The following is a 23,751-nucleotide window of genomic DNA, read 5'->3' on the forward strand; positions in this document are numbered from 1 at the left end:
AAGACATGAATTCATTTTGACTATCTTTTATAAAAATAAATAAATCTATATTTTCATATATGTCTTCAAAGTGTTCCTCCAGGACAGTAGAATGAATATTATAAACAAGTGAAAAAAATGGAGTCTTTACATGAATTGATAGCTATGTTCATGCTGAAAAAATGTTTCTTTATTAATATTTAATCAGAAGTTTGAAAATGAAACAATTGGATACTGTGAAAAATGGTAGCATAATTTTGAAAAGGAAATATGGATAAAAATTCATAGCGAAACACATTTTTCCAGTGCAGTGTCGGAATAAAGAAAAGGGAGGCAAACCTATCAGCCTTGGGTCTGCATCTGGGCTTGTAAGGGGCACGCGGCTGACCCAGTTCCTCAGCTTCCCAGCACAGAGTCCCGAGGACACATTACTGAGTGCCGTCGGACCCTGCATACCAGTGTGGGTCACAGAAACACCTGTGGGCAGTATAAAGGTGCTCTCCATCACGCAGGTGATTCAGGGGAGTGGCAGCTCCCCCAAACTCTTCCTTTCTCCAAAGCACCCACGTGACTGAAATGCTGGGCCATAATGAGTTCCAGAGTAACAGGGGTCTGAAGTCCTAGAACTGCCACCCCAAACCAGCAGAGTGTCTGAAGGACTCTGACCAATCATCAGGATGAGCGAGTAAATGCTGAAGGCCGCCAGGCCTGACATCGGTGACCTTTAACCCTCAGTCCTTCCTGCTGTGGACTTGTAGGCCACCTGGAGAGTCACACACATTGTTACTGTTTTCTGCCGTCACGACGTCCGCTTGACCTGCCCTCAGAGTTTTCTAAACTGAAGGTACTGCATGAAGGTTAATCTGACATCCCCTATTGTCTCAGTTCCACGCCCAAATGTTATTTTCTAATCTCCGGCGGTAATGGGAACAAACTTTACTAAACATACAGCACTCAGCTAAAGCCATACAGGCATGACCTCATTGATCTCCACAAGAGCCATTTGCAATAATAGGCAATAGTATTAGTGCATTTTATAGGTGAGAAAACTCTGAGCTGGTCGAGCCCAGGTTTGTGACACTCAGGTTTGTACTGTAAATACCATTCTCCACCAGGAAGCTGGGGTGGGGTGGACAGGCTACACTGGGGGAGAGGAAAAATGAGAAGTTTAAGCCTTGTCTGATTTGGCCTCAGAGATCTTTGGGATACAGGTAAAGGAACGTGTACTTCATTTTTGCAAGCTGGAATTCGGAGGGCTCATGGCTTATAATTCATGGGGCCCAAACTGGAGATGTGAACTTGGGCGTGCAGGTGAAATCTGTGCTATCCCGCCCTTATGCTCTTCTCCTTTGAGCCTGACTCACGCTTCCTTACCATGCTGATGTTCAGAAAACAGATGATGATATTTTTAAATGCATATATTTGAAGGAAAATTTGTATTGTACTAGTGTTTTATAATTGGATATCAGCTAGTATGTTATAACTAAAATGATCAGAACCACCCTATACAAAGTATAATGGAATTAACTGAGTGTTCCGATAAGAGTGTTCTGATATGTGTGAAGTTACAGTACGACCATTGCCCCATACATAGTGTTACATGTATTCATCAATACAGATAGAAGAAAGAAGGACTCATTAATTGAACTAACTCTGATAGAAGACTAACAGGCATTTCTGTTTTAATAACATGAAGGTGGTATTAACATTAATCTTTTCAATTATAGTCACTTCCATAAGCCTCAGTCTTCTTATCTTTAAAATAAGGATGGTCCTCACAAAATATTCAACATAGTACTGGCTTTTACTCAATGTTATTAATTTTTTTAAAAAGTAGAACTACAGAGTTCCGAAGTATCTTCTAACTCAAACAAATGGGCCCCTTTCCATATGCATGTTCCTATTGCCAATATAAATTGAGAGACTAAATCCTTTGTTATCATCACACATTCAGAACTAAGGAGTCTGTCCATGGTTATTTATTTTGTTATGTAAAATAAAGCAATATCATAGAGATGTTATATATGGTTCTGTATGCACTAGGATGGTTCTGTGTGCGTTTTTGAAAAATAATTTTTACAGTATTTTGGCCCATCAAATGTAATTTGTTCTTAAAGCATGCCAAACTTCATTCTTCCCACCATATTTCTGAAGAAGAAAACATAACTGCACTGTAACACTTTATCAGAAAATGATAAAATATTCTTCCAGAACGACAAAGAGGTAAATTAAAATCAATCCCTTTTTTAAAACACCTTTACCCGTCTCATTAAGGGTCATGTATATTGAGGTGCCCGGGGTTGGGCTTGAAAAATAAGGTTTATTCTTTCTTACCACTGTGGTGGTATTCATTTTTTCTTTCATCTTTGCCTCTTTAAGCCTTAATTTATCCAATTCTTTCTTCTTTTGATAAGCGTCCTGTCTCTTAAGTTCACAGAGACTTTCTTGTTCAGCAACCTGTAGTGATAAACATAAACCCATCAAAAAGCTTATGAGGACAACAAAGTTTAGAAAAATCTTTTTTTTATTTTGTCAACCTAATTCACATTCAACCTAAGCATACCATAGTCAATCTCAGTATACCAACAACTAAAAAAAAAGGGTTTGCCTGTTTCATAGCATCATAGGAAAAAGAGTGAACTACGAGAACCAAACTGCCATTATAAAATATTGAAATAGTAAATTTATAAGAGCACTAAAACAATGATTATTAATGGCAAATTACAAAAGAAATAGCCATTGTAGCAATTTATGAGTAAAATACCATAGCAATAGTTACCAGATTTACAGTGTGCTAGGAGATCAGGAGAGTCAAAGGAAAGAATGAAGAGTTGTGTCTGGAAACCCAACTTCACAGTATTTAACGGGCAACAGAATGGACTGAAGACAGAGGACGCAGACTCACTGAAGACTGGGCAGCTTACAACCCTGGACAACTTCTTACCACTTTTCAAACATAATCTGATCACTTGTCAAAATATTAAGTATGTCGCACTGTTATCACAATCAAACACATCAATGAATTTGTCTGGCAAAATGAATCATCAAGAAAAGGAAACTAAGAGGTTAGTAAGGCCTGAGGAAATGTGTTCAACTCTGCAGTAAAGAGTTATGAAAACGTATGTTTGGGCAACTTTCCATCAAAGCCACCAGCCAAGTCACCCAAAGTGGCTACTCTGAATGAATGGGATTATTAGCAATTATATCTACACTGGGGCACAGTTGAAGGAAACTTGGTGATTAATAAATTTTGCTGAAAGCCCTGGCTGGTGTGGCTCAGTGGACTGAGCTTCCGCCAGTCTGTGAACCAAAAGTCACCGGTTTGATTCCCAGTCAGGGCACATGCCTAGGTTGTGGGCCAGGTCCCCAGTAGGGGGTGCATGAGAGGCAACCACACATTGATGTTTCTCTCCCTCTCTTTCTTCTTCCCTTCCCCTCTGTCAAAAAATAAATAAATTTTTAAAAATAAATAAATACATTTTGCTAAAAGTTAGAATTCTGTGTTTAGGCTTTGGCTTAAGCCTTCTCCCAAGGTCTTGCAATTATAGATATAATATTAGTGAAAAGCATTTTGGTGTGTGTTAGGGGAGATCTTATGGGTTGGAAGACTCTGATAACTGTAATTGCTTTTCCTCTTTCACAGAAAGTAAAGGGGATTAACAGGATGTCACTATGTCTGTCCTGTGCCTTCAGGGGATATTGGTGGCTGCCTCCTTCACACCCACTACAGCTGGTCTAGCCCGCCAGTACAGGGGGTTCCTTTAGGATCCATTACTGTGCCAGGGGACAGTAGTGTCTTAACCTGGCCCGATCAGACATGGCAAGAAGATTTGCAGTCCTTGGTTAGGAAAGGCTTTCCTGTTTTCACTTGAATAAAGAAGCACAGAGTATACTTGTCACCGGCAGTCATCTTGCTACCTTGAGAGAAACCAGCATTAAGAAGGACGGAGAGGAGGGAGCAGCCACTGACTTAACTCCTCCAGAACTCTGCTCTGCATTGGGAATTCCTACTGTGTGAGACAATAAATGCCCCTACCGTCTAACCAGTTCAAGTCAGGGCCTCTGCTATTCGCATCTGAAAGTATCCTAACTGTAGCCATTTCTCAGGGGGATCACCAGAGATAGACCAACTACCTGGCCCCCAAACCCTGATCAAATCCAGGCACCACCTGTTTTTGTAAAGCTGCTCTAATTTATTTAGTTATTATTTAGGGCTACTTTCCTGCTAACATGGCAGAGTTGAGTAGTTGTGACAGAGACTGTGTGGCCCTAAGGAGGAAACTATCCTGTTTGCAAAATGCTCATTTTAAGCTGTTCTGAGATTCTTTTCTTGCATTTTAATGTTTACATTAAAGAAGAGGAAGAGGGGGGCTTCCCTGTAGAGGTTAAAAGGGAGTTAGACACTCACTCATTCAGTGAAGTAACATCAGAGAGTGCCTACCACTGGCCAGGCCCGGCCTGCACTGTCAGTAGTGCTGGGACACAGCAGCGGAGACAGACAGGATCCTGCCCAGGGGAGCCTTCCTCTGGCGGCCAGAGCACAGATCCAATGCCATTGCTGAGGGGCTGTTTAAGTCCCAGGGGAAGTAAGGAAAAGAACAGGGCTCCCCACTCCTCAACCCGCCCCCCACTCAGCTCTGCCCACACAGACACACCTCACTTTCGATTCCTGTAACTTAAATGAGCTGCTCCAGCATGAGGGTGTGGGGTGCTCAGGGAGAAGAGAGTAGTGCTTTCAGAAGAGGACTGTGTCCATATAAGAAACTTCCAAACCTGTAAGAGTTTTTATGAGTTTATTTGAGCCATGCTGACAAATGCCAGTGTGAGGAAGCAAAACAACGATGGACTGAGAGAATGTTCCAGAAAATGGCAGTTCTGCACCTTGTTTTATTCATTACAATCAGAAGAGGAGCTATAAGTGGGTTACATGAAGTCCATTGGTAATAGATTAGGGAGGTGGGAGAAAGCAAAGAGGGGGAAACTTCTGGGTTTGGATAAAAGTAAAACGATAAACACCTCACTTCATCATTTATCAGGACAGAAACAATGTACAAGCAACATGAGAACAATAACAATGACAGGGTCTGTGGTCATCCTCTGGCCTCAGTGGTGGTGCTTTGAGAGGTAGGGAAAAAGGACATTTGACCTTCCGAAAGTGTGTTATCATACATGCAAAAGACAGTAGCCAGGCTCAATTAAAGTAAAGATAGACTTTTGCCAGGGAAGATTCTAGCCTAGGTCACGACTGCTTGCCGTGAATGTTGTTAACATCAGGCCCTCCCGTGTGGTTTTGTTAGATCTCTGAGTCTGTGAGGCTGCCATGCAGACCGCCCCTGGGCTTGTCAGGTTTGTTACGTGGCCCCTTTCCGGCCCCAGCTGGAAGCTGCAGGGCGATGCCAGTGCTGCTCATCATCATCGCTGTCAACACGGCACGAAAACAGTAAAATGCCTTTCGATCCTTTTCCTAAAATTTCCATTTCCTTGTGATAACAATAAATTCCAGTAAGTTCTTGCCCAGTGACGGAGCTCACTATTTTTGAGACATGCACTAGTTGTGAGCATATGTTCGTGATAGAGTCTGTGCTGTAAGTCAGTTGGGCAACTGCTCGGCTAGCTGCCTGCTGAGCAGCCCGGCACCAAGGAAGAGACAAGAGCCACACACAGTAACTATGACATTCACCCAGGTTTTGGTGAATGCAGCTTCACTCAAAGTAGAATATCAACAAACATTAATATCCTACTCACACTCCAACAATCTAAGAGAAATATAACACGTACACACACACAGCAATCAGTGGGAAATAATGAACCTGAGTCCCAGAGTCTCAGTCTGCAGGTCCGGGGGACAGCATGGTGGGCAAGGGGGTCATCAGCATCTTGCCAGGAAGGATGACCAGAGCCAGGTGGGAAGCAGAGTGGAACAAGTCCTCAGTCCAGCAGGGCAGAGCTTCCAGTGGCTGACGCCAAGGGAGGTCAGTGTGGCGTGGAGCAGCGCTCTGATGTGTGGAGCTCGGCTGTCTCAGCAGTGGTCTGGAGCCTGCGTCAGCTATACCTTGAGGGCGGTGCACTCTGCCCTTCTGGGTCTCTTGATAAGCACTTTGGCACCCCTGATGCCAAGTGGGGAATTTGCCCGGCAGCCTGTCTGTGGGTGGTCCCACTCTGCAGACACAGCTGGTCTGATTACACACGGGCAAATATCTTGAGTGTGTCCTTGCCAGATGTGTCAGGTGGGACTCAGGTAGTTTCCCTCTTAAAACAAAGCACCATGCCTGATTGGCAGCCATCTCGGTTGACATGAGTGACTCCATTTTGTTTTGTATACTTTATGCCATCTTGATTGGACTAATGCCATTGATAGGTCTTGCTCTCCACAGGACTTCAGCTGGTTCCTGCACTGCAGTCCAGGCTAACAGCCAGCTTCAACCCCACTAAGGTCCAGGGAGCTGGGCATTTACAAATTCAATTTAGTGGCTGCAGTTGGCCCGAGGTATGCCTTGCCAGCTCCTTCACAAAGAGCCTGTTCCAAAGATGACGAAGGCTGAGCTATCTACATACAAGACATATTACATTCAGTGTAAAACTAATCCTGAAGACACAGGTGCTTTCAAGGACAAAGAAGCTTAGACCTGACTGGAATCAATCAAAGTAAGAACCAAATGTTGGTCACTGCTAGTTGTAGTCCTCTAAATTTTTAATAACAACTCAACAAAAGTAATTGAGCTTTTTTCTTTCTATTCTTTTTTTTTAATTAAATATAGCAGCATTGTGAGCTTGAATACAATTTCCTGCCTTTATGACTGGAGGTTAGGGCAACTCTGATCATGGAGAGGGAAGCACCAGGTGCTTGCCAGTAATTCTCACCAGGAACTGGCCCCTACACCACAGGGAAGAAGAGACTGATGCTGGGCCGCCCAGTGGAGACAGTCCTGCCTCTCCTGGAGCAGTCGAAGCAGAGCAAGAAACCACCAAGAGTTAACCATTCTAATGGTGAACTTTAATTAACATGGCCTAGCAGACAGCAAGAAGCTGAAATTATACCTCACACCACCCCCTCACAAAATTCCTGTTTCAAAATACTCTTTTCTCTTAGGGCCTTTGGCTCTGCCCAGCCCCTCTGCAGGCCACTTCTCTCAGATTCATTCAGCAGGAGCAGCAGGCTGGGGCCAGGCTGAGCTCCCTGGTCCTGTCCATAGAGACTGGGCCTCAGAACTGGCGAGGCAACCAGATGACATGGAGGCAAATCCCTGGTCCCTATAGGGCTGCATATGAGCAGGAGGCCACCCCAGGGATACAAATCCCGCCACTCACTCTTTCTCATAAACCAAGATGCTGCTGCTACACAATTCACTGCCTTCCACAAGGGGCCTCAGTGTCCTGTCTCTGCTCTGCGCCCACCCCAGTCTTCAGAGAAGATGCTACGGGAGTGCTGGCTGGCCTCGAGGGCGAGTAAATCATTTCCCGTTTCGTGCTCAAGATTCCGTATGATTCCGTATGATACAAAAATAAATCACGCCACTTACTCTTTCAATCAACTTTGATTTTCTTTTCAAATATTCAGTTCTTTCTTTTTCAATTTGTTCCTCTACATCTTGAATGTGTTTTCTTTGCAGTTTTATTTCTTCCTTCTCCATGTTTATTTTGGTGTAAGTCTCATTGATGTAAATAGTAGCAGCGGCTTTCTTCCCCATCGTGTTGTTCAGTGACAGGACAAACTTTTGGTGCTGTCTCGCCAGCTCCTCTTGCTTTTTACTAGGAGGAAAAAAAAATCATTCATGGCCTGAAAAGTATGGCATTTAGGAAAGGGATTTAAAGTCTGTTTAGTGAGATTAACCACCATAAAGGGGGAAATTGTAAGGGATGCTGATTTGACCATTGTATTTGCACTTGTCTAACCTTGGTTGAGACAGATGGCAACACAAGAGTCAACCTTGTAACTGTTTACCACAAGGTCCAGCCCACCCCACCCATCCCCACATGGCAGGTACTACCTATAGGCTGTCTAGGTTTAAAGTACACAAGGACTCAACAACAGCTTTGAACAGGGAAATGAAATCTTGCCAAATGGTTTGCTGTGTAGCCATATCTGTCTTATCATCCTGAGATAGGCAGTTAAGTCAAAGGAAGATAAACGTCCCACCACCCCTCCGGCCACCTTCTGATGCCAGGGCCCTGCAGGGAGGGCCCAGGAGGACGCTAGCTTTCCTCTGACAGACAGGAGTCAGGCGAGGAGAGGGTTCATCTTCACTGTTCAGAGGATGCTTGAAACCTAATTTGAATGCTCTTATCTTCTCCCAGCTGCAGCCAAATCTGAGTTCGAAAGGAGACACTAACCTCACACACCAGTGAGTCACATTCACTAGAGGAAGACCTTCAAGCTGCTAGAAACATCTGTCCCTGGGCTAACAATAACAAACCGGAGGAGGGACAATTTGAGCCATTTATTTATTTTCCTTTTTTGTAAAAGCTCCTGAAATGTGAAGAGCTTTTTCCTTTTTCCAGTCCGCAAGGTTAAACATGTTGCAGTTCAGATGGTTGTGTGCAAAGGTTTGGGCCAAAGGAAACAGATCGTCAGTAAGTTCCATTTCCAGACGTCAGCTCCACCACAGAAATGCAGTAACACAGAAGCCTGGGCTGGAGCGAGTCAGGCCAGGGGTGCTTTGTGGTCCAGCAGAGGGAGCCTTCTAACAGTGAATACACCTCAGCATGCAGTAGCCTCAGGGAAGCAAAGGGAAACAACTTGAACCAAAGGCCCTCACCCCGTGTGGAAGAGAGCACTCAGAAACCGCCCCCCCCGCCCCCCGTGGAGCCCAGGGAAAGCACAGCAAGGAGCCTGCAGGGATCCAGTTTGGGTTTTGTTTTTAGGCTTCCAGTTCACGTTTATTTTTATTTTTATTTTTTAAAATTTCTGTTAAAACCAATTCACATTTTTAATAGCACATAATCCACGTTTTAAAAAAAATATTTCTGTATGTATTTATAATATTTTTTAACCAGGACCCAAATAAAATATATACATTGCTAAAAATCAGTATCCCTTAAATCTCTCTTTTTAAAATCTCATTTTTCAAACATTATTGTTGTTCAGCTACAGTTGTCCCACCTTTTCCCCATCACTCTCCCCAAGGACTGTCCAGGAGAGGCCGCCTGGCAGAGAGTGAGGGTGCCTTGAGATCCACCTTTCTTTGAAACATGGGTGCCACAAGTGATTGTAGCATGATGATGCTCGCTCATCAAGCACCCCCGCCCCTTACTTTGCCATTGACTTTTTTTTTTTTAAGATTTTATTTATTTTTAGAGAGAGAAGGGAGGGAGATAGAGGGAGAGAGAGAAACATCAATGTGCAGTTGCTGGGGGTCATGGCCTGCCACCCAGGCCTGTACCCTGACTGGGAATTGAACCTGCGACACTTTGGTTTGCAGCCCGTGCTCAATCCACTGAGCTACACCAGCCAGGGCTTGCCATTGACTTTTCCATAAAGATTTCTCTAGAGCAGTGATTCTCAAAATGTGGTCGGGACCTCCCAGCAGCAGCAGCAGCATCACCTAGGAACTTGTAAGATATCCAAGTTCTCACCCTCACCTCCAAGACCTCCTAAATCAGAAATTCAGGGGGTGGGTGTCCCCAATAATTTGTTTTCACAGGCACTCCCAGTGATTCTGATACACAATGAGGTTGGAGACTCACTGGTCTTTAGGGGTGTGTGGGTGCTGGCCAACTGCTCTGAGGATCCCCCCTTGGAAATGGACAGCTCAGCTTACACAGCCGCCGCTGGCGATCATGGCTAGTATGCACCACACAGTCATCTGCATTGGGAATCACCAACAGGGAGCAGAGAGTGAGTATATCTCACACTTAGGTGATGATGAACTTTCTTTATCATGGAACATCTCCCAGAACAGGTGATCTGAGGGCCAACTTCAGGAAAGGTGTCCCTGGGCCTTGAGGTCTCCACCACACTCCTCATGCTTTGAAATCTTGTGTGCCAAGCAATCCTCTGGTTATTTCAGCTTCCCAAGAAGACTTTTCCCCTATGATGAGGGCTTTTTGAACATTTCTCACTTTCACACTGACATTCTGATATTTGCATATTAGCCTTGCAAGTGTGCTCACAGTACTGAGTTGTTCTTCCGAGTAAGTTTATTTTTTTTTCTTTCAGAATATATCTCTTCCTCCATGAGCTGGGTAAATCAAGACTTGCAATCCCCATTTAACAGATGCAGAAAATGAGGCCCCCAGGGTGAAGTGCTGGCAAGGCAGCTAGGAATAACAGGAAGAAACTAACAGGTGTCAGACCCTGAGCTACAGGCAGTTACACACATTGTCTCACTTAACCTCAGGGAGAATCCAGACCCCTCTCCTGGGAACCAGTGCCATCCTCACTCAGCCCTCCAGCAGATTATGACTGAACACCTTTAAGGAATTAAACTACCTATAATATATCTGGTTTGATGCTATATTTGCACCCAGCAAGACATCTTCCTTTGGTGGGTAAGGTTTGTAAATTCAATTTTACTAAAATGCACGCTAAAACCACTGTGTGCCCCTGCATGGGGAGGTGGTGTGCACAGCAGTGTGTGATTTGCACACCATTGTCATTGCGTGTGAGGATGGATGGCTCTGAAATTGTATAGGCCTCCTGACTGCAGTGGTTGATTTTCTGCTCTGCTCATCAGATCTCTGTAGCCATCACACGCCCCTTAGCAGCCCGGGTCCCCTTCCACATGGGATTCCCACCTCTTACCTTGCCCGGCACAAGTTTGGGTCAGAAGACAAACCCTTCAGCAGGATTTTCCCACCCCCGCCCCAGGCCCCAACTCCCTCAGGTGCTGAATAAAAAAGCAGTACTTGCCCCAGAACTTTATTCTTGTTTTTCAGATAAAGTATTTTCTTCTTTAGAAACTCTATTTCATTACTTATCCTTGTAATTTTCTTTTGTAATTGATCCATCTCAAGAAGGTTTAATCTGCGAGCATCTCTAACACATTCTAAGAAGGGGAAGAAATGTTAGTGTTATTTGAGAAACAGCATAATTATAGATAATGACTTTTTTTAAAGATTTTATTTATTTATTTTGAGAGAGAGAGAGAGAGAGAAAGATCAATGTGCAGTTGCTGGGGGCTGTGGCCTGCAACCCAGGCATGTGCCCTGACTGGGAATCAAACCTGCGATGCTTTGGTTCGAAGCCTGCGCTCAATCCACTGAGCTACGCCAGCCAGGGCCAGACAATGACTTTTGAAATCACAAACAAATTGTCTTTCTTGGAGCTTTCTTTGCATCATGTTTCTGATTCACACGCCTCTTCCCACCCTTGGGGCCCCTCTGTCTCATCTACCAATCATTTCCCTTATTTCAGCTGCTGCTCTGGTGACCAGCTTTCCTTGGGCTCTGAGCAACTACAAACTGGGGCATTTGGACAGCACCCAATTGCTGCTTTTTCTATGCACTTCTCACCTCCTGCCCAACACTTCCCTGTCACCTCCACCATGGGACTTCCTTAGACAGCCAAACAGGCCTGTGGAAACCAAAGTGCGGGAGGTGGGGCCAACACTGGACCAGTGACAGACAGGAGCCAGCCAGCACCTGGATGGTCCTGAGAAGAGGTGACTGTGTCTTAGGGGTCTGTATGCACACTCCATTGGTTACATTGGCAGCAGTCAGCATCATCTTGTACCCCACATTAACTCTCCCTTCTCCCCACTCCGGTCTCCTTATCCCAGTCTCCTCCTTGCACTATACTCCTTAAAATCACAGTGCAAAAGCAATCGCCTTTGGTTCTGCTGTGAGGGAACCCAGTGGTTAAAAACAATAGCAACAGCTACAACTAATTATTTATCAATAAATAACAATTCAGCGTAATCATGTAAGACTTCAGGTTACCTCAGTGCATGATAGAGGGTAACAATGAACATTTGAACACTGCTGTTTTAGGAAAGTCCTGAATGACCCATTTCTTTGAGAGACCTTATTTTTTCTAGACTACTAGTTAAATTGTAGCAGGGCTTCTCAAACTTGGTGTCTCAGATATGCAGATGCAACACCTGGGGATCTTGTGGAAATGCAGATTCTAATACAGCGCATACAGGGTGAACCCAGAGAGTCTGTATTTTGTGACAAGCTCTCAGAGGATTTTGATGCTGCTGATCCAAGAACCATTTCGAGTAGCAAAGCTTTATTCATGAGGTCAATTAAACGTGCTTGGTTGAGTATTCTGCATGTATCAAGGATCTTATAAGCTCCTATGGTATTGTTTTTCTTTCTAAAATATGTTTTCCTGGTTATAAGATAACCTAACCTAGAACATAAAAAGCTACCAAAAGTAATGAAACAAAAACACTCCTAATTCTGCCTTTGACACAGCTTTCTTCTAGGTGCTATTTTTATCTGCATGTGTAGTTGGTTGTATTTTCCTTGCCAAACTAGACTAACACCATACATATTGTTTTATAACTGGCTGTATCACTCAGGGTCTAAGTAGGTCATAGATATCTTACACTAAATTATAGGGAAATTTTTAAAAACATTTAATGATTAATTTTTAGAGAAGGGAAAGGAGGGAGAAAGAGAGGGAGAGAATCACCAATGTGCAAGGGAAACATTGATCAGTTGCCTCTCCCACACCCCCAGCTAGGGACCTGGGCTACAACTCAGGCATGTGCCCTGACTGAGCATCTAACAGGCAACCTTTAGGTTCATAGGCTGGCCCTCAATCCACTGAGCCATATGAGCCAGGGCTGATAGGGGAAGTTTACTATGAAGAATTATTGACCATAAAGTGGATTCGAGTAATGAGGAAAAGAATATTAAGAAAGTAAAGAGAACACTAAAGAATTCAGGAGTAGCAGGAATGAGAAACAGCCACTAGACCTGCCGCTGAGAGGAAGTGTCCTCCAAGAAGCAGCACTTCCACACCCCAGATCCGGACCTCACTGCAGGTGGCTGTGGCTCATTGGATGACTCCAAGAAATTCATAAAGTGCTGGGCTGGCAATCTGGCTTCTGGGGTACTGAGGAAACCTGTCCAAGGGAGGTGCCACACTTTAAAACTCACTGCAAAACCACCCACGGGTGCTGGGGAAGCTGCTCATGGGAAGTTGGCTCAGTGGTAGCAGTCTGCCATGATGTTGCCCGAGGGGTACTGGAGGAAGCCGCTGGGCACCCTGGACTGCCACGCTGCAAGAGTCTTCCAAGCTGAGCACCTGAAACCAGAAAGAGAACCCCTTCTTCCTCTGGTATCCCACCAGTGCCCTGGAAGGACAAAGCTTCATATTGTGCCAGCTGGCAAAGGGGAAATCTCCAGGGTCCAGCTACCTATGACAGAGCAGACAACGAAGGTGGATTTGGATCTGCAAGGCAACAAGTGCATAACTGAAACAGCTACTGAAAAAGCGTTTTTCCCTGACTGGTGTGGCTCAGTGGCTTGGGCGTTGTCCCACAAACTGAAAGGTCAGGGGTTGGCTTCCCAGTCAGGGCACAGGCCTGGGCTGCAGGGCTGGTGCTCAGCTGGGGGTGTGCCAGAGGCAACTGATCCATGTTTCTCTCTCACGTAGATGTTTCTGTCCCTCCCTTTCACCCTCGCTTGCTCCTCTCTCGAAGAGTAAATAAATAAAAACTTTAAAAAGTGTTTCTTAAAAGTTTGTTTAGACCATTGTTTTAGGTTGGTCTCCCTGGGAAACAGGTTGTAAAATGCGCGTGTTGAAGATGTACTGGGAAGTGCTCTCAGGAACGTCTCAGAGGAAATGAGGGGAGCCGGGCTGGGCAGAAGGGGAGGAGAAATGACCCTGAGCTTTAGAGCTGTGAGGACACTTGGCAGTTGTTCTGCCTTGAGTCCAGGAAGGCAAGCCTTTACCCCTCCAGTGACCAACCAGCAGCACCCGGGGAGGGCAAGTACCCCAGAGTGGAGCCTTTCTCTTGGCCAAGGACAGTTCCTGTGGAGGAACTGAGCTGTGGGCCTCAGCCAAGCCTTCTGGCAGCTGGGAAAATGAAGTTGGACCTTACCTTACACCAAATACAACAGTTAACTCAAAATACATCAAAAGCCTTAATGGAAGAGCTAAAACTATAAAACTCTTCTATGAAAACATACAGGGAGAGCTTCATGACATCGGATTTAGCTATCATTTCTTGAATATGAACCCAAAAGCACAGGCAACAACAACAAAAACTAAACGGGACTACGACAAAATTCAGAACTTTTGTGCATGAAAACTCACTATCAGCAGAGTGAAAAGGCAACTGAGGGAATAGGACCAAATGTTTTCAAATTTATACCTGATAAGGGGTTATCATCCAGAACAGACAAAGCATTCCTACAACCCAATAACAACAAAACAAACAACCTGATGCAAAGGTGGCAAAGGACCTGAGTAAACATTTCTGCAAAGAAGATCTACCAACAGCACGTGAAAAGATGCTGAACATCACTAATCATTAAGGAAATGCAAATCAAAACCACCATGAGATACCATTTGACACCCATTAAGGTGGCAATTATTTATGAAACAAAAAACAGGAAAATGGTGGCATGAGTGTGGAGAAACTGGAACTATTGTGCACTGTGGGTGGGAATGGAAGAAGGAACAACCACTGTAAAAAACACTGTGACAGTTTCTCAAGAAGTTAAACATAAAATTACCATGTTACTGTACCACCCAGTAATTCCCTTCTGCGTACATACCCAAAGAATTTAAAGCAGTGACACAAAGTGATATTTATACACCCATGTTTACAACGGCATCATTCACAATAGCCAAAAGGAAACAACTCGAGTGTCCATTGGTGAATGAGTAGATACATAACACATGGTATATACGAGGTCTGTCTGGGAAAATTCCAGCCACTGTTAATATAAAAAGAATGGTGTCTGTGACACGGAGGTAACCTGGTGCCAAGGAGAGTGGACTGGAACGCTCATGTGTGAACATGACGACTTCACTGCACTAGTCAGTGGGAGTGGTAGACGCCCTTGAGTGGGCATGTGTACTGTGTGGCCGTTACATTCAAAATGACTGAGCAAGTAGAGCCATGAATCTGCATCAAATTTTGTGTTAAGCTTGAACATTCCTCCACAGAACCTACTCAGATGATTCAGAAGACCACATCTATGCGCAACTGGAGACTGGCAGCTTCATCACGACAACACACCCACTCATGCAACATGGCTAGAGCAGAGTTTTTTTGGTGATACATCAAATCACCCAGGTGACTGAGCCCAGCTACAGTCCAGATTCGGCACCCTGTGGCTTCTGGCTTTTTCCAAAACTAAAATCACCTTTGAAAGGGAAGAGATTTCAGATCATCAATAAGATTCAGGAAAATATGACAGAGCAGCTGATGGTAAACTGTGTGAGGTCAAGGCACCTACTTTGAAGGGTATAAGGTGCCATTTTTCTATATACAACATTTCTTGAATCTTGTATATTCTTCAATAAAATCATTTTTTTTAATATTACATGTCTGGTTACCTTCTGGACAGCCCTCATACATACCATGGAATAATTTTAAAAAGGAGGGAAATTCTACAACACAGATGGATCTTGAAGACATTATGCCAAGTGAAATAAGTCAGTCACAAAAGGACAAATATTGTAGGATTCCACTTCTGTGAGGTGTCTACAGTAGCCAAACTCACAGAGAGAGACAGTAGAATGAATGGTGACTTAGGCCAGTCAAGCCACCTAACTTAACTGGATAAACACCAATTTGCAACAGGCTGATTCTGTATGCCTTGTCTCTTCAGACATGAAATTATATAAATTTAAGTTATATATATATATATAATATTTCCACGTAAAATATCACAGAAATTATTTTGGATCTCACTGTGTTAGTGTCATATGCTCTTTGTAACTACATTTGGCATGAAATAACTAAACCAGGCTTATATAATCATAAATTAAACTCCTTTTTTCACAAGAACTTGCCTCTATTTTTTATACGATAAACTAAATTTCTACAGTTATTAACCTCAAAATACCTTCGAATTCTGTGTTAACATTAGTGGGAAGAGTTTCCAACTGAAAATATAGTCTGCTGAGTTCCATGCTTTCAATTTCCAGAAGATCAATTGTGGCTTTTCTCATTTCTTCCTAAAAATTTGAATTATATATTAAAAAATAGAAGTTATCTCCTAAACAATGTCCTATAAAGGTTTTGAAAGGTCAAAATTTGATTTTCCTTAAGTACCTGCTGCTGCTATTTTTATTTGGAATAGAAAGAAGGGAAAGTAACTACAATAAGTTGTTAAGGTGTCATTGTTAGTTTATCTTTTAACTTCTGTTAACTTCTTCGACTGAGAAATCATCTTTCCCTATGTGTTTCCTGCTTTGTTTCAATCATTTTAAAGTTAAAGACTTCAACAAAAAGGGTAACATTGAGAAAGAAAGCTACTTAATTTTAAAAAAGAGGAAATGCCTATAAAAATATGCTTAGTATAAAGAGAACATTGTTTCTCTTATACATACCAAGAAATCCAAACAAAAAGTCAGGTGGGCCTATTGTTGTTGTTCTTGTTATTATTATTGCTAATTTATAATTCTGGGGGTGGGACTTTTTGAAAAAATTTCAACATACATTAGTAGAAAAACAGATAAATCATCTTTTAAATAAATGGTCACACTGTCCATAGTTACTATATGACCTGATAAACTATCATCCAATTTTATGAACAATGAAAAGCAGGCTGCATAGTTGTACTGGGTTGGCCAAAGTGTTTAGTTTTTTCCATAAAATAAAAGACACATTTTTCATTTTCACCATTTAACTTTATTGATTTGGATATTTTGAGTATGTCAGCTATCTCCTGCTACTGGCTTCTAGTGGGCAGAAGGCAGGGGTGCTGCTAAACATCTTCCAGTGCATAAGACAGCCCCACAGCAAAAGATCATTTGGCCAAAATGTCAATGGTACCAAAAAACTTCACAAACCACTTTTGACACAATTGATCAGTCACAGCACCTTCTCCATACACTGAACAAATCTTTATCTGTAGTTCAGTTGCATTTTTACCTTTCTTGAAATAATAAATCATAATACACCAAAAGTGTTGCATATGTTCTTCCATCTTCAATATTAACATGGTTGCACAAAAATTTACTAATTCTGGTAAGTTTTTGTAAATGCACACTGATATGACCGCTGTCACAATACAATCTGACAAAGTTGTTTCAAATGAAGTTAGAATGGCTAAGCACTACTAGAGCTGTGTACTTCTTGGCCAACCCAATATCCATAGAGTATGACCACTTTTCTATAAAATGCAATACAGGCATCACCTGTACAGTGAAAGCAGGAAGAACATTCACCAAAGAGGTAACGTGATTATTTGAGAGTGGTGGGATCATCGTGGTTTTCACTTTCTTCCTTTTGCTCGTCTCTTTTTTTCTAAGTTATCCAGAGTAACCATGTAGTGCTTTTATCATAGTGGAAATTTGTTACTTTGAAAAATGGAGGGATGTACCTCTATTGAAGAGATTTCACAGCTTAGATATTAAGTGGACATGTACTAGATACTTTAATATGCTACCATTAATATTTTGATCCCCTCAATTCTGGAGAAAAGCATAACTAAAGCAAAGCAGAGGGAAAGATTTGCACAAGACCACAGTGCAGTACAGCATGCACAGACGCTAAGTTGTTTATGTTCCATACACATGTATTCTGTATGTATTCAGTTAAGTGTGATTATAAAGTATAATTCTGTAGTATACATATACAACTATATAATTACATAAAATATCATTGTAAAGAGATTAACTTTTATCAGCAGTCTGTAGACCCAAACTCATTTACTTCACCATATTTCTATGTTTTTAGATATTTGATATGTAGTAGATTCTTACTCAATATTTTAAAATCAAAGACGGGACTTCACCATTCTAACCCTGCTGGGGAAACATTGTAAACATCATCCAGGACCAAACAGAGAAATGATTGTGACACCTCAAAAGGAAATTCTTTAAATTCTTCTTTGGTTAATATAACCAAAAGAATTTCTGTTCAGTTTTTTTCACTGAACAGCATGGTCTACTTCAGTGAAATGGGTGCCAAAAATATCTTTCACCAGTTACATTAGGAACTGCTTATAGAGAACTGAGTTCATTGGCACCACATATGCAGTTTATTTCAGAGGTTATGTGATGCTTACATGTTGGGGTCACAGCATTTGCCCATTTGGCTCACCCCTCAACAGAGCTGTGTCCTCACCAGTGTTGCTTCTCCTTAGCTGGCTTGCCCTCATCCATAGAGTACAGGTCTTAGTTCAGTGTTCTGTGTGGAAAATCGGGCAACAGTCCACAATTGAGCAACACTGGTTAAAATGCTTCGTTGGGAGGACAAAAAAAATTTTTTTTACTCAGGGTAGATATTTTCCCAGTTTTTCTATTAAAATCCTTTGAACAGAGTTGGTGCTAAATGAAAGTCTGATGAGGAAATAAGTGGAAGATTTTTTTAAAAGGCTCTTATTAGCTAATACAATACCAATTTCTTGACAGCTACAGCAATGTCCTTAAGAAAGATCCTAGCTTCTTCGTTGCATTTAAAATAGTCCCCTTGCAGTGATTGTTCTAAAAAAAAAATGACAAAATTAAGATATCTTGTTTATCTGTCCAAATCCTATTTAACCCTTTAAGATCTGGCTGAAATGCTAATGCAGCTGGAAATTACATCTCTGTGAATCTCCATAGCACTTTATATAAATCTTTTGTATTTGTTATTTTCTATTTCATAGTATTCTAATTTAGGTATATATTTTAGGTCCCTTCAGGAGAAACTCCCCTTAAGAGTCTCTCTTTGACCTTGGCTGGTGCAGCTCAGTTGGCTGCAGCATTGCCCAACTGAAAGGTTATGGGTTCAATTCCCAGTCAGGGTACCTACCTAGGTTGCAGGTTTGATCCCTGGTGGGGCATGTATGGGGAGCAACCAATTGATGTTTCTTTCTCTCTCTCTCTAATACCAACAAACAACATCAGAAAAAAAAAGTCCACCTTTGCATCTCTCATGGTAGAGAGAAGGATGTGTATAGGAGAGGACAAAGTTCAACAAACATTTACAAAAGGATAACAAGCCTATAATGTAGGTTTAAGAGTGTTTTCATGTATATTTAGAAATATATATATATCTTAAATATAGTATTATTGCCCAAACCACACATATATTTAACTGTATAAAAATCAAAGTTGATTCTCATAAACTTAGAATAATTCTCATTCCACAGAGAAGAAATCTAAGACATTGAGGTCATGTCACATGTTCAAGGTCACAGACTCTCACTGATGGAGTCTGGATTCAAATGCGAGTGGCATGACTCCAGGGTCCATGCCCTTAATGGCTCTGTTCACCTCTTACAAGAGTACATACCAATTTCGGCCCTCAGTTCCAGGGAACTTGGATTCTCTTAACGAACTAAGCTCTCAGACCAAGTGAAAAATCACTTACCGAGTTTGCAAGCAAGTATATGTGAGGGAGAGACAGGCCTTGCCTGCTATCTCCTTTCCTTCCTTCTAAGGAGTGAATGAGCAAAGAGTCTTCCCACTTGCAAATGGGCTGGAGAGCAACATATTTTATAACTCACACTCAGGACAAGAGTTTTAATGAAGTTTTTTCCTAAGAAAAACATTCTGAGAGTCCAAAAATTATTAGCAGCACAAGTATTTGTGCTTAATTGCTAGGGCAGAATGGATATGCTGATTTAGATGACTTTGCACACAGGCAAATCATTTAGGCATCTTCCGTGGTTAACAGTTTTACTGAAAACACTCCTCCAAACTTACAAGATTTGTGAAGTTAAGGTAGTTCATGTAAGGAGGGAAAAAGAAACTATCCCCAAATAAGAGTAACAAGATAGACAGCAATATGATTGTCTAGAAACAGTGAGATGATGAGGAAAGCAATGGTTTTAGGAAACACTCTTCCTTGGTCTGGGTCTCTCCTTAAGCTTAGGTGACTTGGTTACAGGTTCAGCTTTCTAGCTGAGGAGGTATTTTAACCTGGTCCCATCCTTGACTCCCTTTCTTGTTTGCCTGTTAACTTCCTCAGTTTGGCTCTGGGGCTTTGATTTGTACTTCTTTTTTTTAAGTTCTTTATTTTGAAAGATTTTATTTATTTATTTTTAGAGAGGGAAGGGAGAGAGAAAGAGAGAGAGAGAAACATCAATGTGCGGTTGCTGGGGGTCATGGCCTGCAACCCAGGCATGTACCTTGACTGGGAATTGAACCTGCGGCACTTTGGATTGCAGCCCGCGCTCAATCCACTGAGCTACGCCAGCCAGGGCTTGATTTATACTTCTGTTTGAGCCATTTTTATTTTTTTAATCTTGTCGCGCCTGTTAGGTGGTGAGGGGTGGAGCTTTAGGTGATTTCTCAAAAGAGACCTTGCAGGCAAGAAGGGGCTGGAAAGAAGTATTCCAAGTCATGAAAGGCAAGGACCTACATCCCAGATTGCTCTATCCAGCAAAGCTTTCATTTAGAATGGAAGGGCAGATAAAGTGCTTCTCAGATAAGGTCAAGTTAAAGGAGTTCATCATCACCAAGCCCTTATTTTATGAAATGTTAAAGGGACTTATCTAAGAAAAAGAAGATAAAAAAACATGTATAGTAAAATGACAGCAAACTCACAATTATTAACAACCACACCTAAAACAAAAACAAAAACAAACTAAGCAATCAACTAGAACTGGAACAGAACCACAGAAATGGAGAACACATGGAGGGTCAGCAACAAGGGAGTGGGAGGAGGAGAGAGGGGGAAAAGGTACAGAGAATAAGTAGCATAGATGGTAGGTAGAAAATAGGGGGAGGGTAAGAATAGTATGGGAAATGTAGAAGCTAAAGAACTTACGACACATGGACATGAACTAAAAGGGGGGAATGTGGGTGGGAGAGGGTGCTCAGGGTGGAGGGAGATGGAGGGGGGTAATGGGACAGCTGTAATAGCATAATCAATAAAATATATTAATAATTAATTAATTAATTAATTAATTAATTAAAAATAAACTCCCCAGTTTGCATGGCATAATGTTGGAGGAAATGAACTTGTAAAGAAAGGTTAAAAAGGCAAAAGGCAAAACTGAATGCACAATCTAACTGCAGGTGGGTGGGTACTCCAGATGCAGGCAAAGGGCAATGGCCTGGGGGCCAGGATTTGTCACCAGCTACTAAGTTGAGTTGGGCCAAGTAAATGGAGCCGGACGCGTGAGGCGTCCGGAGCAACCCCGTCCCCAAATCCCAAGCCCTGCGGCCTCTCTCCCGCCCTGGGGCTGAAGAAGGCTCTGCACACCCAGGGATGCGCTGGGGTCCAGCGGGGTTACTGCCGAGGGAAGCGCATGCGCCGCTGCCAGGGGCTGCACCTCCAGCGCCCATAGCCTCCTGCCTCCCTGCCCACGCCCCCACTCCCCGCCCTCCCCGGACCCCTGCCTCTTAGGGGAGTCGCCCCTTCCAGCGCCTGCGGCCTTCTCACCCACAACCAAGAGTTGCTCCAGTGCTGCGTCTGCCACCGAGGAGCCCAGGCTGGAGGGGAAGGTGCACAACTCCAGGGAGGGGCCGGTGGAGACCGCCGCGGGTCGCAGCACCTTCTCCCCGCACCCCAGCTCCGGGGACCAGGAGTGCAGCGCCATCTTGCGGCTCCGGTGCTGCGCCCAGCGGCCAGAGCCCGGAAGTGCCGTTGCCACGGGCAACCAGGACGTTGACAGTTGACCGTTGACCACTGACGGAGGTGCACACATCTTGCATGTTACCTGGCAATCCTCAGATGGAGTGCGCGTCACCACCTAAAACTCCCCGCTGGTTCCCTGAGGGACAGAGGATGCTTGGAGCACTCTTCTCGCTCTGGTCCTGCTCCACCGGTGTGCAGCCGCCTTTGGATTCTCAGAAGTCGCCTCCTCCGGAGGCCTTGTGAGCAGCCGCCCACCGGGTCAGGGACTGCTGCGTGCGGTGGGTTACAAGTCACCACACTTCCCTCATGAGGCCCTGAGTTGGGGCGCCGGCTTGTGGCCCTCGAGTGGGCTGCGCACCTCCGGGTCCCCGACTTCCGCCGCGATAATCAGTGATCCGGGAAGGACGAGTCCCGTCTAGCTGCCCTTTTCCCCTCCTTCTCCATTCCCTTAGGTCAGCACTTGGACCTTTTTCGTGGCCCGTTGGAAACGTGGTAAAGATCCCTTGAAACTGGGCTCTGTCAGGCACTGCAGGAGGGCCTTAATTTTCACAATGACGTTGTGAGGCTGGGTCTTTTATTACCTCCACTTCTGCAGGCGTGCGCCAGTGGTTACTCACCTGCAAGGCATTTTGTAACCGTTTCTGTGACTTATTTAGCCTTATCGTAATGCTTCAGGGAGATTGTTCCCCCCCCCCCCGAAAATCATACCCAAGTGAGAGATTCAGTGCCCTTGGGGATGACATCTGGCCCAAGAGGGCTGCCTTGTGACTGCGCAACCAGGGCCGGCAGCGGGGCTGGGGCGAGGGCTGCTCGTGCCTGGACAGGCTGTCCGCAGAGCCACGGAGCTGTGGCTGCAGAGTGTGGGGTGCATGGAGGGGACAAGCAGGAGCCCAGCCAGAAACTTGGGTCGTGATTTTACTGTCAGGGCCTCATTTCCCCATCAGTAGTTTGGGTTTTATTGCTGCAGGCAGTGCTGCTCTGAACAGGAAGATGAGGAACAGGTTAAGCTGCTCCCTGCTGGCAGCTGCTGGGTAATTCAATTTATTTCTGCCTAAGGGAACATACTCTGGTAGCCTACATGAAGAATATCCTTATCAATTGCAGGCATTATGAGTTTTCAGGGAAACACCTGTGGAGTAATCAGAAATTAAGTTGGGCCTGAAACAACCAACCCATATTTAGCATAAATATTTAGCATAAATGTCTTATTTTGCTATTATTTAGTAAGTCGCTGATGTTCAGGGTGGCATCCTCATTTAGAAGGGTACCAATGATGTTACTGCTTACTTAGTATTTTTATAGACATTTCAAACACTCATGATCTTAAAAGAGCAGTGTTCTCATTTTCCTTATTTTTTCTTATTTTAATGAACATAATTGCTATTTTTACAAACCGTTTTAGATATGATGATTTGACCTGAAGATGATCTGGTAAAGCTCACTGGAGTATTAAGCTGTCTATTGGATTCAAAAATCTTTGTCTTCTCTCTTTCTGTCTCATTTTGGTTGTGTGTGTGGGAAGGGGTACTGACCATTTCCTTATATAGTGATGCAGTTGAGAATTTCCAGAACTCATTTGGGAAGTGAAAATACAAATAAGTCACTGCTGCTCTGAGTCCTCTTCCTTTGGACCTCGTCAAGGACCTTCCTCAGTCAGCTCCTCCCTCACCTGTGTCTTCTCTGTGTTCCTCAGAACTCATGCCATTTCCCTTACTAAAGCCACGCCTTTCCCAAACCCTTCTGCCACCCTAACTCTTGCTTCCCTGCATCACCAAACTTCTTCAAAACATGGTCTCCATCTTGGCCATAATGCATTTCTTCACCCCAAATTTTATTTTATTATTTCTTATTTTGTTCAATACCATTGTCCGCATTCGCCTCCACTACTCTTCACTACCCTACCCACTCCTACCTCCTACATTCAGTCTCTCCCACCTCCCCCACCCCTTGTCTTTGTCCACGGGACCACCCTGCCCCTTCTTTCCCTCTTATTCCCTTCCCTCCTCCCCTCCGATTACTGTCAGTTTGTTCTTTATTTCTATGTTTCTGGTTCTATTTTGCTTGCTTGTTTGTTTTGATTAGGTTTCACTTATAGATGAGATCATATGGTATTGGTCTTTCACCACCT

General features: G+C 43.5%; 1 protein-coding gene across 1 annotated transcript in view; it reads right to left on the minus strand.

Annotated features, from left to right (window-relative positions):
• Nucleotides 1-21,585, minus strand: part of CCDC175 (coiled-coil domain containing 175) — a 58,970-nt gene extending 37,385 nt beyond the window's left edge. Inside the window, exons 1-6 of the mRNA XM_045823636.1 lie at nucleotides 21,429-21,585; nucleotides 18,453-18,538; nucleotides 15,952-16,063; nucleotides 10,829-10,964; nucleotides 7,500-7,728; nucleotides 2,314-2,436 (exon numbers count right to left, since the gene is read on the minus strand). Coding sequence (XP_045679592.1) covers nucleotides 2,314-2,436; nucleotides 7,500-7,728; nucleotides 10,829-10,964; nucleotides 15,952-16,063; nucleotides 18,453-18,538; nucleotides 21,429-21,585 — 843 coding nt within the window. The remainder of the gene's footprint in view (nucleotides 1-2,313; nucleotides 2,437-7,499; nucleotides 7,729-10,828; nucleotides 10,965-15,951; nucleotides 16,064-18,452; nucleotides 18,539-21,428) is intronic.
• Nucleotides 21,586-23,751: the final 2,166 nt, after the last annotated feature.

This window comes from Phyllostomus hastatus, unplaced genomic scaffold (genome assembly GCF_019186645.2).
Source record: "Phyllostomus hastatus isolate PE091 unplaced genomic scaffold, TTU_PhHast_1.1 phas_scaffold_501, whole genome shotgun sequence".
NCBI lineage: Eukaryota > Metazoa > Chordata > Mammalia > Chiroptera > Phyllostomidae > Phyllostomus > Phyllostomus hastatus.